General features: G+C 43.5%; 1 protein-coding gene across 2 annotated transcripts in view; it reads left to right on the top strand.

Annotated features, from left to right (window-relative positions):
• Positions 1-17,863, top strand: part of ANLN (anillin, actin binding protein) — a 214,696-nt gene that overhangs the window by 159,244 nt on the left and 37,589 nt on the right. For both annotated transcript variants that reach the window (XM_075827026.1, XM_075827024.1), the window contains exons 17-18: positions 13,738-13,773; positions 14,501-14,522. In XM_075827026.1, coding sequence (XP_075683141.1) covers positions 13,738-13,773; positions 14,501-14,522 — 58 coding nt within the window. The remainder of the gene's footprint in view (positions 1-13,737; positions 13,774-14,500; positions 14,523-17,863) is intronic.

Here is a 17,863-nt window from a genome sequence, read left to right as displayed (position 1 = left end):
ACCCTGCAGATGTTTTGTATAAATTAGTGTGCACTCGATGTTGCAGAGTGATTTTTTCCATAGATATGCCAATATGCGGAGCCCAGCTTGTGCCACCATAACAAGACAGCTCTCTAATTATTATGCTGGCATTCCTGGTTTTAGAAACACCCTACATGGGGCACTAATATTTTGCCTGGACATTCGAACAGGCTCAGGAGTGAAAGCGTACCTTGTAAAATTGAGGCCTAATTTGGCGATTTACAAAGTATTGGTTCACAACTGCAGAGGCTCAGATGTGAAATAATAAAGAGAAACCCCTGAGAAGTGACCCCATTATGGAAACTGCACCCCTCAAGGCATTTATTATTTCACCCCACAGGTCTTTTCCATGAATGATTGCACTGCGGATAGTGCAAATTAAAAATTTATATTATTCCCTAGAAATGCCATTCAGTGGCAAATATGTCATGCCCAGCTTATGACGCTGGAGAGACATATCCCAAAAATTGTTAAAAGGGTTCTCCCGGGTATGACGATGCCATATATGTGGAAGGAAACTGCTGTTTGGGCACGCTGTAGGGTTCAGAGCGGAGGGAGCACCATTTGGCTTTTGGAGAGCGGATTTTGCTTGGTAGTAGATTTGTTTGGGTATTGCTGGTGTTTCCATTTATAATGTGGGGGTACATGTAAGCCGGGCAGAGTATATAAGGGGCATAGTCAGGTGGTATAATAATGGGTTAAAAAAATGATCCATAGATGTGTGTTACGCTGTGAAGCAATCCTTTCTGCACAGGCCGGTGTCGCACTGATATATGGCGTCCTTTCTTATGCCCCTTTTGGTCCACACTCCGCACCTTTGCAGTTTGGGGAATTTTGCTGGGAAAGTGTTGTCCTGGTATAATACGTCACCGTCGCTTCCAGCGGATATGTTTGGGCTCTCCCCTTCCTGCTTCCCTAATTTTAGGTCCTTGATAAATCGCCTCTTGAAACAGAAGAAATGTTCCCCTCGGGCCGGCACAACTGCATATTTTTTTTTATTTCCTGACTTATTGGAGCCTTAACTAATTTTTTTTTTCATAGTCGTAGTGGTATGAGGGCTGGTTTGTTGTTGGACGTGCTGTAGTTATTATTGGTACCATTTTGGGGTACATGTTACATAGTATTTACATAGTTACATAGTTTGTACGGTTGAAAAAAGACACATGTCCATCAAGTTCAACCAAGGGATGGGAAAGGGGAAGTGGGATGGGTAAGGGGAAGTAAAAAATTTCTACACATAGGAGCTAATATTTTTTTGTTCTAGGAAATTATCTAAGCCTTTTTTAAAGCCATCTACTGTCCCTGCTGTGACCAGCTCCTGCGGTTGGCTATTCCATAAATTCACCGTTCTCACAGTAAAGAAGGCTTGTCGCCTCTGCAGGTTGAACCTTTCTTTTTCCAGACGTGACTTTTTGATCACCTTTTATCCTATTTTTTGGGATGCCAGGTAAACAAAAAACCGCAATTCTGGCACAGCTTTTTTAGTTTTATTTTTATACAGCGTACACCATTACGTTATTCTGCGGATGAGTACGATTCCGGCGATACCTAATTTATAGAACTTTTTTATGTTTTACAACTTTTTGCACAATAAAATCACTTTTGTAAAAAGAATGTATTTTTTCTGTCGCCAAGTTGTGAGAACCATAACTTTTTTATTTTTTTTTGTCGACGGAGCTTTATGAGGGCTTGTTTTTTGCGGGACGAGCTATAGATTTTATAGGTATCATTTTTGGATACGTGCGACTTTTTGATCACTTTTTATTCCAATATTTGTAGGGCAAAGGGACCAAAAAACAGAAACTCTGAAGTTTTTTACGGGTATTTTTTTACGCTGTTCACCGTGTGCAATAAATAATATAATATTTTGATACTTCAGGTCGTTACAGTCGCGGCGATACCAAATAGGTATGGTTTATTATTATTTTTCAATAATAAAGGACTTTATAAGAGTAAAAGGGGGATTGTGTTTTATATTATTTTTTGACACTTTTTCGAGACGCTTTTTCGAGACGCTTTTTCGAGACGCTTTTTCGAGACGCTTTTTCGAGACGCTTTTTCGAGACGCTTTTTCGAGACGCTTTTTCGAGACACTTCTTTTTCGAGACACTTCTTTTTCGAGACACTTCTTTTTCGAGACACTTCTTTTTCGAGACACTTCTTTTTCGAGACACTTCTTTTTCGAGACACTTCTTTTTCGAGACACTTCTTTTTCGAGACACTTCTTTTTCGAGACACTTCTTTTTCGAGACACTTTTTCGAGACACTTTTTCGAGACACTTTTTCTCAAGTACCACTAGGGGACTTGAAGGTCCAACTCAGATTTTTTTTTTTTCTAATACATTGCACTACCTACGTAGTGCAATGTATTAGATCTGTCAGTCATTCACTGACAGCAAGCCGATTAGACTTCGCCTCCCGGCGGGGCCTAAATCGGCTTCCGTAATGCCAGAGCAGGAGGCCATTGTGTCTACTGTTGCTATAGCAGCAGTCGTCAGTCCTGATTGCCTGTCAGGGCTGGCGATCTGCTAGTAACCGCTACGATGCAGCAATCACTTTCGATTGCTGCATTGAAGGGGTTAATGGCAGGGATCGGAGCTAGCTCCGGTTCCTGCCGTTACAGGTGGATGTCAGCTGTAACATACAGCTGACTTCCACCGCTGATTACGCCGGATCAGCTCCTGAGCCGGCGCCATCTTGCCGGCGGCTACGGAAGCTGGGGTTCAAATGAGCTGCAAGCACCTTAAGTGCAAAACTCGCGTTTGAGCGCTGCACTTAAGGGGTTAATGGCGGGGATCAAAGCTAATTTCGGTGCCCGCCATTACAGCCGGATGTCAGCTGTCAGATACAGCTGAGATCCGGCGATTAGGGCAGCAACTCAGCTTCTGAGCCGGTGCCAAACATTTGTCGTAAGTATACGACATTTTGCGGGAAGCACTGGCTCTGCAAGACGCATACTTACGACAAATGTCAGGAAGGGGTTAAAAATTAATAATTTGCCATGTTTTCCTGTGTTGGCCACCAGAGGGAGCACTTCCCAGAATTAAGGGAAATTCAGAAAATGGAAGAATTATTTTTTTATATATTGTATCGTTTTGGTATCAAGTATAGCAATACGACACAAAGAATCGGTTTCGAAGTCCAAATTCTGGTATCGTGACAACCCTAGTTTGGACACACGGCCGGACTCAGAAGGGAAGAAGTGTCACCTGGCTTTCGGAGTTTTGCTGGAATGGTTTTTGGGTCCATGCCGCATTTGCAAAGCCCCTGAGGGACCAAAACCATGGAAGCGCTCTAAGGCTGGGTTCACACGACCTATTTTCAGACGTAAACGAGGCGTATTATGCCTCGTTTTACGTCTGAAAATAGGGCTACAATACGTCGGCAAACATCTGCCCATTCATTTGAATGGGTTTGCCGACGTACTGTGCAGACAACCTGTCATTTACGCGTCGTCGTTTGACAGCTGTCAAACGACGACGCGTAAAAATACAGCCTCGTCAAAAGAAGTGCAGGACACTTCTTTCAGACGTAATTTGAGCCGTTCTTCATTGAACTCAATAAAACACAGCTCAAAATTTACGGCTGTCGGAGAAGCCTCGCAAAATGCGAGGAGGAGCATTTACGTCTGAAACGAGGCATCCGTTTTCTCCTGAAAACAGTCTGTCTTTTCAGACGTAAAAGCCTCTCATCGTGTGCACATACCCTAAAAGTGACCATTTGGGAAACTAAAGCCCTCAAGGAATTTATCAAGGTGTATAGTGAGCATTTAGGCACCACATTTTTTTTTCCGTGGCCATGAAAATTAACATTTTTTCCACTAAAATGTTGATCTTTTTTATTTCTCCAAGGGTTAAAAGCACCCCAACATTTGTAAGCCAATCTCTCGTGAGTACGGCAATACCCCATGTGTGGTCATTAACTGCTGTTTAGACACACGTTGGGGCTCAAACATGCAGGAGCGCTACTTGGCATACAGATATTGCAGGAATGGCTTTTGGGTGCCATGTCGCATTTGCAAAACGCCTGCCAGACCAAATCAATGGAAATCCCCCAAAAGTGACCCCATTTGGGAAACCACACCCCTGAAGGAATTTATCAAGGGGTATAGTGAGAATTTTGTACCTACAATCTTTTTGCTGAATTTAGTGGAATTATATTGTGAAATTGAAAATGTAATTTTTTTCTGACCAAATGTGGAAATGTTTTCATTTTTACAAGAAATAAAGGACAAAAAGCACACCAACAACATTTTCTCTCGATTACGAAAATACCCCACATGTGGTCATAAACTGCTGTTTGGACACACGGCAAGGCTCAGAAAGGCAGGAGTGCTATTTGGCATGCAGATTTTGCTGGCTTGGTTTTTGGGCGCCATGTTGCATTTGCAAAATCCTGAGGTAGCAGAGTACAGTGGAAGCCCCCAAGAAGTGACTCATTTTACAAACTACACACCTCAAGGCATTTATCATTTGCCTGGACATATGACCGGGCACCATGCACATTTGAGGTCTATTTTTGTGATTTTCAAAGCATTGGCCCACAATTGCAGGGCTCTGAGGTCAAATAGAAACAAATTCCCAAGTAGTGACCCCTATTTTGGAAACCACACCCCATAGGTGTTTTTCATTAGAAATTAATGCGCAGCGGATGGTGCAAATTGAAAATTGCAATTTCACGCTGATATGCCATTTTAGTGCACTATATGTTGTGCCACCGAATACAAATACCTCCTAAAATGTTAAGCGGGTTCTCCCGACTCTGGCGATGCCATATATGTGGGTGTAACCGGCTATTTGGGCACGCTGCAGCGCTCAGAAAGGAGGGAGCGCCATCTGGCATTTGGAGCGCAGATTTTGCTTGGTAGTTCTGTTTGGGATTTTACTGGTGTTTCAGTTTATAATGTGGGGGCATATGTAAGCTGGGCAGAGTACATCAGGGCATAATAAGAGGGTATAATAATGCTATAAATAATTCATAGATGTGTGTCCGGTGTCTCAATGATATATGGTGCCCAATCTTACCCGCTTTCTTTTTAGTTTTGCAGTGTCTGCACAATAAAATCACTTTTTTTTTTTTTTTTTTTTTGTGTCACAGAGCCCTTTTTTTATTTTTCTGTGAAAAAAGCTGTGTAAAGGCTTGTTTTTTGCAGGAACGGTTGTAGTTTCTATTGGTACTGTTCTGGGTGGGGAACATGCGACTTTTTGTTAACTTTTTATTCCATGTTTTGTGAGGGGTGGGGTTAAAAAAAAAAAATAGCGATTCTGGCATTGATTTTTATTTTTTGCGGCATTCACTGCGGGAAAAATAAGATTATAGTTTGGGTCGTTATGTACACGACGGTACTTTTTAAAAAAAAAAAAAGTATTTTCCTATAAAAGACTTACTATGGGAAAAAAGGCAGTGTTTGTTTTTTTATTAACTTAAAACGTATTTTTACACTTATTTTAAACGTATTTTTTTTTTTTTTTTAGGCCCACTTGGGTGCCTACGCCTCTGATCTATACTCGAATACATTGCACTACCGACGTAGTGCAATGCATTAGAGCTGTCCGTCACTCACTAACAGCAAGCCTATTAGGTCGCGTATCTGGACGGGGCCGAATAGGCTATCTTATGTGGCAGACTAGGAGGCCATTGTTAGGGCTCCGGTTGCCATAGTAACGATTGGCATCCTCACGATCACATCGTGTCGATGCCGATCGCTACTAACCACTAAGATGCTGCTATTGCTTTTGATCGTGGCATCAAGGGGGTTAATGGCAGGGATCGGAGCTAGCTCCATTACAGCACAGTGTCAGCTGTAACATACAGCCGACACAGACGGCTGATGTCGCAGGCTCAGCTTCTGAGCCTGCGCCAGATTTGTATTGCGGCCGGAAGCCTTTTAGGCCCCGCCTCCGGGCGGGACCTAGCAGGCTTCTGTACTTGGCAGACGGGGCCATTAGGCCTCCAGTCTGCCAGAGCAGCCATCAGAACCCCGCGATTTGCATTGACGGGTTACGATCTACTAGGAAACACCATAGATGCAGCTCTCTCTTTGAGCGCTGCATCTAAGGGGTCAATCGGCCGGATCGGAGACTAGCTTCGGTAATATAAACCTGACATCCGCTGGCGATGATGCTGGCTCAGCTTCCGAGCCCGCACCAGCAACACAACATACCCATACGTTGTGTTGCGTTAAGTACTTAACGACCGCGACGTAATCGTACGTTGGATGTCGTTAAAGCGGTTTTCCCATTAGGGACATGTATGACATATCCACAGGACATGTCATAAATGTCAGATAGATGCAGGTCCTACCTCTGGGACCGGCACCTATCTCCAGAACGGGGCCTCCTAAACCCTGTTCTACCTCTGTGTTGGGTGTGATTTCCGACCATAAAGAAGAAAACAGTGTAGCTCGCTGAGCTACGCGGTTTCCGCAAGTCCCATAGAACTGAATGGCATTCACTACTATGGGAGTTGCAGAAACTGCATAGGTCAGCGAGCTACGCTGTTTTCTTCATGGTTCGAGATCACACACTTCAGGGGTCCCCTGTTCTAGAGATAGGTGCGGGTCCCAGAGGTGGGACCCGCATCTATCTGACATGTATGACATATCCTGTGGATATTAGTCGGTATTGGTTCAGAGTGCACAAGACCTATAGGAGGTGCACGAATAGGGTCCCAACCCAATCGTATGTAGAGAAGTATTCGGCACACAGACAAATATGATTCAAAACTTCTTTCGTTTTATTTGTATTGTATTCAAATGCCATGGGCGGAGTGCAATGACATTGCAATGACCTTACCTGGAACCCTGTTGGCGTGGATGTATCCTGCTGATGAGCACTGCTGTTCGTATCGCGGCTTACCGCTCGTTTTTGGCGCTAACTGCAATGATTATTCTTTGCAGTTTAAATGTCCTGTGTCTGGGGCGGGTTCCAGGTAAGGTCATTGCAATGTTTTACTACCTGCCTCCTGCCACCATCATGCATCAGATACAACGTGCACACTGAACAGGACAGCCATTATGCAATTAGGACAAGAAATGTTTATGTTAAACAACATCTGACTAGATAGCATCAATGGGACAGTCTCCTCGAGCCGTACAGGCTCTCTATAGTATGTTAATACGGCCAGTACATTAACAAGCATAACTATTTACTTTATATTATGTGGTGCATCATGTTTATACTGATTATCTCTCACGCAATGATTTTTTAAGTTATTTTTCTGAGCATGGGTACCAGATTGAGGGAGCATCTACAGGAAAACTTGCATCTTTGCACTATATTCGTGCACTATGTACTCCACAACTCTGTTTCCAGCCACAGTAGTTGCGGACATCGTTTGGATTATTGCTGTTACACTACAAATATACCCAGATGTATTTCTTTATACGATTTTTGCTTGTACTATATTTCGAGCCTTGGATATGGTGCCACGGATATGATGTCTTCCGTCTGGCATACACATGCACATACTTTTGATTGTTTATATCTTTTTTTACATCAAATGTAATCCTAATATGCATAGATATTGATGAAGTATGAATCATGTATGTGTTGTGCATATAAATTCTGTTCTTGTCTTAAATTTATCTTTATTTTATCTTTATTTTTCTATTTACTATTTTTCTCTTTCCAATGTAGCATTATTATTTTGTGTTATAAGAGATGATACATATATTGTACCAAAATGATGCCTAGATATTTATGTGTAAAAATTTTTGTACACCTTTAGTGCCTGACGAAGGTCTTCTTGGACCGAAACGTTGCACTCCGCCCATGGCATTTGAATACAATACAAATAAAACGAAAGAAGTTTTGAATCATATTTGTCTGTGTGCCGAATACTTCTCTACATATCCTGTGGATATGTCATAAATGTCTCTGATAGGAAAACCCCTTTAAGCTAACCTGAGGCTAACGTTTGCCGGTAGCAGGAACAGCAAAGTATTAGGTGGTGAGGGGAAACAGGGATACAGTGAGGGTACTGATTTATGTGTGTGTTGGGGTCACAAACAAATGATAAAAAAAGTTTGCCATTTTAGCTTACCTGGGGCTCTAAACAACTTATATAGCCACTCATAAAGCCTGTAAAAAGGCTGAAAGAATTAGCCCTGCCTCCCATTTCAGTTTACATTACACCATGCCCGCCTGCCATTGGCTGGCAGCCTATGACTTCAATGGATGCAGTACTTTCCTGCCATGCCAGTACTGTGGGGCAGCCACCGGAGGTGGGAGGAAACAGGATTGTTACATCCTGTACTCTCTCCTTTCTCGTAAGTGAACGTCGGAAGGGAGCAATGAGGGTGGGGCGGTGTTGAGGTGGCGGGGCAGAGCTTCGTCCTATTGCTCGGCCGACGGCACCTTTATTAAACAGATTCAACCATTCTGTCTAAACACAGAATCGTCAGAGGCCTCAAATGCAAATTAATCAAATTAGATTTATCGCCCAGCCCTACACAGATGCAATAAGAAAATGACTGCCCCAAGCCAAATAAAGTGTAAATTTAATAAAACCCCCCAAAAAAAAACATTTTGTGAATAAGATGGAATATTTAAATAAATAGCAATAATAATTTTTAAAAATATGACACCTTTACTTTTTAAAGCATTTTCTCCTTTTCAAGTAAATGGACGAAACCACTGCCTCTTCAAACAGTAACCGCTTAGATATTTATTGATGGTCTGTCCTGAGGATAGGCCATCAATTCTAGATCACCTTTTTAGAAAAATTTTCAAACCGAAATTAATCTGTATACCAGGCACACGGCCGTAGTTTTCATCTGAAATTGTGTACTCATTCATTTCTATTGGCCATGGACACCGTTCTGTATACGTACGGGTATGTCAGTGTCGTAGAAACGGTCCGCAAAATATAGAACTTGTCCTATACCTGTTGGAAATTGCGGCACGGACTCGTATATAGAAGTCTATGGGTACAAGCAAAATTGCGGACAGCTACGGATGTTCATCCATAGCCGTCTAATTGCGGAAGCGTTGCTATGCGACGGCAGGGGATACCCCAAGAAAAGGGTGACCGAGTGATCATGCGACCTTTTCAAGGGGTTGTTGACATAATTTGTAGCCCCCTTTTTTGTTTTGTTTTTTTGCCTGTCCGTAAATACACACCAGGGATTCTTTTTTGCCGACCGTAAAAACACTACGGTCATTTGCATGAGGCCGTAGACATTACTTGAAAGGGTTTTCTGAGATTTTTAGCTGATGAGCTATCTTTAGAATAATCAATCAGCAGTGTTTATTGAGGCATTATGATGTACATACGAATGTGGCTGAGCCTGGTACCGCAACTCTGCCCTGTCCACTTCGGTGGGCTGACCTGCAGTACCAGGCACAGTTACACATATTTACATTTCTTTGTCTGGATAAGCAATGAAGGGACCTCCCTCATTCTGCTGATCAGTGGGGGTCATGGAGGTTGCTCCCGCGCTGGTCATACATTCTATTAGGCTCTGTTCACATCTGCGTTGGGGTACCGTTCTGACGTTCCGTCTGAGGTTTCCGTCAGTAGGGTCTGTTAAGATTTGCCGGTATCTGAATACGGTTCTGGCAAATCTACTAACCTATCTAAACCTGATGTCTCCATCTCAGTGTATAGCTCCTATGCAGCACGCTTGCTGTCTTGGGGTTATTTTTTACTCTGATCTTTCCTTTACTCCTCACATTCAATCGCTTACACGCTCCTGTCACTTTCACCTCAAAAACATTTCCAGAATCTGCCCTTTTCTTACTTTGGAAACAGCCAAAACTCTCATTGTCTCTCTGATTCAGGCCGGATTCACACGAGTTTGTGCGTTTTGCGCACGCAAAAAACGCTGCGTTTTGCGTGTGCAAAAGGCACTTGACAGCTCTGTGTGTCAGCCCCGTATGATGCGCGGCTGCGTGATTTTCGCGCAGCCGCCATCATTATGACACACCGTTTGGATGTTTGTAAACAGAAAAGCACATGGTGCTTTTCGGTTTTCATTCATAGTTTGACAGCTATTTCGCGAATCACGCTCGTCCCACGGAAGTGCTTCCGTGTGGTGAGCATGATTTTCACTCACCCATTGACTTCAATGGGTGCGTGATGCGCGAAATACGCCCAAAGAACGGACATGTCGTGACTTTTTCACAGCGGACTCACGCTGCGTAAAAATCACGCAACTGTCTGCACGGCCCCATAGACTAATATAGGTCCGTGCGGCGCGAGTGAAAATCACGCGCGTTGCCCCCCCCCCCTGGGGCTGTCATCTGCGGCCCACGGGACACAGAGCCGCTAGTATCGGCTCTGCTCCGAGACTCTGGAACTCAGCGATGTCTGGGGCTTCCCCAGAGCCGGAGTCCCGGGCAGAGCGCTAGTACAGGCTCTGCTCCGGGACTCTGTGGAATTCCCTGACATTGCTGCCAATATATGGACAGTGTGTCAGGGTCTTGCCCAGAGCGGAGCAGAGCGCTGGTGTCGGCTCTGCTCCTGGACTCTGTGGAATTCCCTGACATCGCTGTCCACATATGAAAAGCGATGTCTGGGGCTTCCCCAGAGCCGGAGTCCCGAGCAGATCGCTGGTGTCGGCTCTGCTCCGGGACTCTGGAATTCCCTGACATCGCTGCCCATATATGGACAGTGTGTCAGGGTTTTCCCCAGAGCGGAGTCGCGGGCAGAGCGCTATTATCGGCTCTGCTCCGGGACTCTGGGGAAGCCTTTTACATCGCTGTCCATACATCGACAATGATGTCAGGGGCTTCCCCAGAGCAGGAGTCCCAGTGATGTCAGGAGCACAGCTGGAGTCCCAGGAAGAGCCTACTAGCGCTCTGCCTGGGACTCCAGCTCTGGGCAAGCCCCTGACATTACTGGGGCAGCCTCTACAGAGGGCACTGGGGCAGCCTCTACAGAGGGCACTGGGGCAGCCTCTACAGAGGGCACTGGGGCAGCATCTACAAGTGGGTGTGTGACAGTATCTGAAGAGGACACTGGCATTATCTAGGGGTGTGTTGCATTATCTACAGAGGGCACTGTGGCCTTATCTACAGAGGGCACTGTGGCCTTATCTACAGAGGGCACTGTGGCCTTATCTACAGAGGGCACTGTGGTCTTATCTACAGAGGGCACTGTGGCCTTATCTACAGGGGGCACTGTGGCCTTATCTACAGAGGGCACTGTGGCCTTATCTACAGAGGGCACTGTGGCCTTATCTACAGAGGGCACTGTGGCCTTATCTACAGAGGGCACTGTGGCCTTATCTACAGAGGGCACTGTGGCCTTATCTACAGAGGGCACTGTGGCCTTATCTACAGAGGGCACTGTGGCCTTATCTACAGAGGGCACTGTGGCCTTATCTACAGAGGGCACTGTGGCCTTATCTACAGAGGGCACTGTGGCCTTATCTACAGAGGGCACTGTGGCCTTATCTACAGAGGGCACTGTGGCAGCATCTACAAGTGGGTGTGTGACAGTATCTGAAGAGGACACTGGCATTATCTAGGGGTGTGTTGCATTATCTACAGAGGGCACTGTGGCCTTATCTACAGAGGGCACTGTGGCCTTATCTACAGGGGGCACTGTGGTCTTCTCTACAGGGGGCACTGTGGTCTTCTCTACAGGGGGCACTGTGGCCTTCTCTACAGGGGGCACTGTGGCCTTCTCTACAGGGGGCACTGTGGCCTTCTCTACAGGGGGCACTGTGGCCTTCTCTACAGGGGGCACTGTGGCCTTCTCTACAGGGGGCACTGTGGCCTTCTCTACAGGGGGCACTGTGGCCTTCTCTACAGGGGGCACTGTGGCCTTCTCTACAGGGGGCACTGTGGCCTTCTCTACAGGGGGCACTGTGGCCTTCTCTACAGGGGGCACTGTGGCCTTCTCTACAGGGGGCACTGTGGCCTTCTCTACAGGGGGCACTGTGGCCTTCTCTACAGGGGGCACTGTGGCCTTCTCTACAGGGGGCACTGTGGCCTTCTCTACAGGGGGCACTGTGGCCTTCTCTACAGGGGGCACTGTGGCCTTATCCACAGGGGGCACTGTGGCCTTATCCACAGGGGGCACTGTGGCCTTATCCACAGGGGGCACTGTGGCAGCATCCACAGAGGGCACTGCGGCACTATCTAAAAAGGGGCTGTCCAATCTTGACGTGTGCCAATTGAGCCGCCGGACTGCATTTAGCGACACTTAAACTGGAAAGCTGGATTGTTGAAATAAGTACGTGGAGAAATAGCTCAAATTTTAAACCTAGCGCTATTATTATAGTAATGTAGTGTTATAGTAGTTCAAATAACTAATTGATTAACAATAATTTTGTATTGTATCAAATTTGAAAGTAATGCGGCCCGTCAACTTCCCATTTTTTCTATATGAGGCCCACTTACCCGGCCGAGTTTGAGACCCCTGCTTTACATCAATGTCTCTACCCTGTGCCAGCCACTCCACTGGTTGCCCATAACCTTCATAATTAAATTCAAACTTATTTCTCTCACTCACAAAGCTCTCCACAGTGCTGCACTGCCTTACACCTCCTCCCTCATATCTCTCTACCACCCTACTCGCGCTCCACGCTTTGCCAGCCACCTTAATTAACATCCTCCGTAATCCGAATCTCCCAGTCCCATCTCCAAGACTTTGCTCGTGCTGCACCAGTCCTCTGGAATGTGCTACCCCAGACAATTCATTTCCAACATTCACCGTTTTAAACGTGCCCTGAAACACATCATTTTTAGACCGGCCTATAGCGTTCCCTAATCTTGACTACTTTCCCTGGCCCCCTTTTTACATTAGTCATGAGAACTTGACCCCCTCATTCAGCAGTATTCCCCACACTTCTGGCACACTAATGCTCTTCATGTCTCATATGCAGATACTGGCTGTTGACCGTCTCATGCAGCTTTGTGTACTACCCCATATGTATAAAAGATGGCTGGACCTTTGTACTTACACAAAATGTAAAAAATGCTTGTTCACCTCTATTTCCTCATAGATTGTCAGCTCTTGCAAGAATGGTCCTCACTCCTCTTGTTTGAATTGTAAATTAGTTTTGTCAATATGTAATGTTTGATATGGTCTGTACAATGTACCCCCTGAATTGTAAAGTGCTGCGGAATATGTTGGCGCTATATAAATAAAGATTATTATTATTAATACGGCTCTGGCAAAGCTGTCACGACTACATTTTAAATGAGATCCATGATGGAATTGAGAACAGAGTTGTATTCAGACATGTCCTGTGGTTTATTTTATGTTCGAATATGGTACGAAATAATGATAGAATTCAGAATTTTCTTTTATAAAAAAAAAAATACAGAAATAACATCTGTCCAAAATGCAAGGACCATATCTCGAGAAACGTCACATATATGAAGATTCAAACATATATGGAATGAATAACTAAACCAATAAAATTTTTAACTGAAGCATGTATGGAGTGCTGCACACAATGCAATTCACTCTTCAGTTATGCTGGCTGCACACATTTTCCTGTAACTTCCACATGGTGTTTGAAAGGGCACATTATGGTGTTTTTTCTGTGTTGGAGACCTAATCACACTAATAATACTGCCTCGTTATGCATTAATACTCAAAGAGAATCTGACACTGTACTTACTGCCATAATGCCATAATTTAATGTGGCCGCCTTTGTCAGATTCTCACTAAGGTGGTTGTTTTGTTTTTTTTTCCCTCTAATATTATCCAATCATACTTTAAAATGATTTATATATTTATTGTTCTTTATGATTTCAGGCAATTACTCCAAAGAGGCTTTTGACATCTATTACAGTAAGTAAAATGTTTAATGTACAAGGGAGAAACCTATAAAAAAAAATTGATAGTATTGCCTGATATTCTGTCATGTCTTTTCTAGACACGATCACAGTTCAGTAAAGATGACGATTCCTTTCATGTCCTCTCTTTACCATAATGCAGCTACTGTTGCATGTCACTAAATACATATTAAATGTAAGATCGCTAAATAGCATTAGTAGTACAAATGAGAAGAACCCTTTGACACTGGGATTAGGATATAAGAATATTATGGGCATTGTTGTTTTGTGCCCCTGACTAATGTTCAAATTGTTCTGTTACGAGGAGGAGGGTCAGAGTCTATTGAATTGCTTGACTCTAGTCGATGCACAACTGGGACAGTTGAATGGAACTTTTACTTCCATATCAAAGTTGATATACAAAAATTGTTTGTTACCCCATCAACTGCTGCTAGGCTCCAACATTTTAACAGAGGGGAGTGGTGGAGTGCCAGACGAAAGAGCATGACGTGAACTGTTACAAAAAAAAGTGCGCCACTTAAAGCAGTCACTTGCATTCTAAAATACTATATAGTATTCTATAATGCAAGTTATTTCTTTTTCCAGTTTGTCTAAAAAGGAAAACCAAAACTGCATTAACTGGTTCGGGAATAAAATTGGGACTATAAGGATTTAATATTTAATGTCATACATGCGATTTCTGAATATTTTCAATGCTAATATTAATTTTTCTTTTATTGTAGAAGAGTAACATTCATACACCAGGTGAGAGGCTTTCAACAAATCTAGTAATTCCATTACGGTGTCTGTCCTTTATCCCCTTAACAACCGCCAATACGCCTTTTCACCGTGGCCGTTAACGGTACTTATGCCAGAGCGCCGCCTTTTCACGGTGCTCTAAAGGCAGCCGGACACCTGCACGAACAGGCTGGATCGATTTAAACAACGATCTCACCCATTTAAGCCCTTAGATGCGTCGATCAATAGCGAGCGCTGTATCCAAGTGGTTTTAGAGGGAGGGAGCTCCCTCTCACCCCATCGGCACCCTGCAATTGCAATCGCAGGGTGCCAATGGCTTCTATGGCAGCCGGATGCCTAACAAAGGCCCCCAGGTCTGCCTGTAGTGGATGCCTGCTAAGCCATGCCTGAGGCATGACCTAGCATGTGCCTGTGAGTTTTACACTGACAGGCAATAATACGCTGCAATACAGAAGTATTGCAGTGTATTCTAAAAGCGATCAGAAGATCGCATAGTGAAGTTCCCTAGTGAGACTAAAAATAAAGTTATCAATAAGTTTAATAAAGTTAAATATAAATAAAAATCCCAAATAAAAAAAATGAAAAACCCACTCTTTCCCTTATAAAATATTTTAATATAGTTACATAGTTAGTACGGCTGAAAAAAGACACGTCCAAGTTCAACGAAGGGACGGGAAAAGGGAGGGTAAAATTTTCTACACATAGGAGCTGATATTTTTTTGTTCCAGGAAATATTCTAAGCCTTTTTTTAAAGCCATCTACTGTCCCTGCTGTGACCAGCTCCTGCGGTAGGCTATTCCATAGATTCACCGTTCTCACAGTAAAGAAGGCTCGTCGCCTCTGCAGGTTGAACCTTTTTTTCTCTCCAGACTGAGGGAGTGCCCCCTTGTTTTTTGAGGGGGTGCCCCCTTGTTTTTTGAGGGGGTTTTACATGGACAGGGTTTTACATGGAACAGGATTTCACCATATTTTTTGTATGTGCCATTAATATATTTATATAAATTAATCATGTCCCCCCCTTAGTCATATTTTTTTCAAGGCTAAATAGGTTTAATTCTTTTCATTTTTCCTCATAACTTAGATTCTCCATGCTCCTTATTAGCTTCGTTGCTCTTCTTTGTATTTTTTCCAACTCCAGGGCACCCTTTCTATGAACTGGAGCCCAGAACTGAACTGCATATTCTAGATGAGGCCTCACTAATGCTTTGTAAAGTGGCAATATTACATCCCTGTCCCGCGAGTCCATGCCTCTTTTAATACACGACAATATCTTGCTGGCCTTTAAAGCAGCTGATTGACATTGCATGCTGTTATTTAGTTTGATTTACAAGTACACCCAGATCCTTCTCAACAAGTGAATCCCCCAGTGTAGCTCCCCCTAGGACATTTGATGCATGCAGGTTGTTGGCACCCAACTGCATAACTTTACATTTATCTACATTAAACTTCATTTGCCAATTGGATGCCCAAACACTTAGTTCTTTTAAATCCGTTTGCAATTCACCAACATCTACCATAGACTGAACTATATTACATAGCTTGGTGTCATCTGTAAAAATAGAAATAGTGCTATTAATCCCATTCTCTATATCATTAATAAATAAGTTGAATAATAGTGGTCCCAGCACTGAACCCTGGGGTACACCACTTATAACTGGTGACCATTCTGAGTAGGAATCATTGACCACAACTCTCTGGATACGGTCCTTGAGCCAATTCTCAATCCAATTGCAAACTATACTTTCTAAACCTATAGTCCTTAATTTACCCGTTAGACGTCTATGAGGGACCGTGCCAAATGCCTTTGCAAAGTCCAAAAACACTATATCCACAGCGGCCCCTCTGTCTAGACTTCTGCTCACCTCTTCATAAAAGCAGATCAGATTAGTTTGACATCTTCTGTACTTAGTAAAACCGTGCTGGCTGTCAGTTAAAATACTATTTTTTGTCAATTTTTTTAGCCCCTCAAACATTTTCCCCACGATGGATGTTAAGCTTACTGGTCTATAATTACCCGGGGAAGACCTAGAGCCCTTTTTGAAAATAGGCACCACATTTGCCCTGTGCCAGTCACTAGAGAATCTCTGAATATTATGAAAACGGGGACAGAAATAACTGAACTAAGCTCTTTAAGAACTCTAGTGTGTAACCCATCTGGTCCCGGGGCCTTGTGCACATTTATTTTTATTTAGCTTGGACTATATCTACATTCATCCAATTCAGTATATCATCTGATATATTAACAGCACTGGCACCGGCTACATCAGCTGCTCTTTCTTCTGTTGTATATACAGAGCTAAAGAACCCGTTTAGTAACTGCCTTCTCTTGATCCCCTGTGATCAACTCCCCATTACCACTATCTAGGGGTCCTACATGTTCAGACCTTGGCTTTTTTTGCATTTATATTCTTGAAGATTTTTTGGGGATTTGTTTTACTATCCTTGGCCACCTCCCTTTCAATTTCTATTTTTGCTAATTTTATTACATTTTTACAGATTTTATTACGCTCTTTATAATTTAAAAAGGCTACCCTCAGATTTGTATTTTGTAAATACCCTTTTTTTGTCATGTATTGCCCTTTTTACAGAAGGTGTAAGCCATGTGGAATTTAATTTTAGTCGTTTATACTTGTTACCTATAGGAATAAATTTTGCACTATAATTACCAAAAGTAGATTTTAAAAACTCCCATTTATGATTTGTCCCATTATTTGACATTAGTTCTTCCCAGTCTATATCCTGGATTGCAGCCTTCATCCTGGGGAAATTGGCTTTCTTAAAACTAAGTGTTTTTGCTCTCCCAGCCTGCGTTTGTTTTTTACAGTATAGGTAAAATGTAACTATATTATGATCACTGTTACCGAGGTTTTCACGAACATTGACATTCCCAACAAGCTCTGCATTATTAGAAATGACCAGATCCAACAGAGCTTCACCTCTAGTTGGGTCTTCCACAAACTGGCCCATAAAATTTTCCTGCAACAGGTTGAGGAAATGTCTCCCCTTTGCAGTTTAAGCCGAACCATGACACCAGTTAGTATCCCGGTAATTAAAATCTCCCATTATCACCACAGTACCTGCCTGTGCAGCCCGCTCCATCTGTTTATATAGCTGACCTACCTTCTCCTCAGTTATATTGGGGGGGGGGGGGGGGGGTCTATAGATTACACCAAAGGTAATTTTTTTCAGTGTTTACCTCCTTTTCTAGTTCCAACCTCAAGGTTTCAACCTCCTCACAGTCTTCACCCACTATTGTCTCTCTCCCACTCACCTTCATATCACTTCTCACATACAGACATACACCACCACCTTTCCTATTTGTACTATTTTTCCGAAAAAGTGTAAAA

Source organism: Rhinoderma darwinii, chromosome 5 (assembly GCF_050947455.1).
Source record: "Rhinoderma darwinii isolate aRhiDar2 chromosome 5, aRhiDar2.hap1, whole genome shotgun sequence".
Classification (NCBI taxonomy): Eukaryota; Metazoa; Chordata; class Amphibia; order Anura; family Rhinodermatidae; genus Rhinoderma; species Rhinoderma darwinii.
The sequence above is the reverse complement of the archived record's forward strand: the minus strand, read 5'-3'. Positions and strand labels throughout refer to the sequence as shown.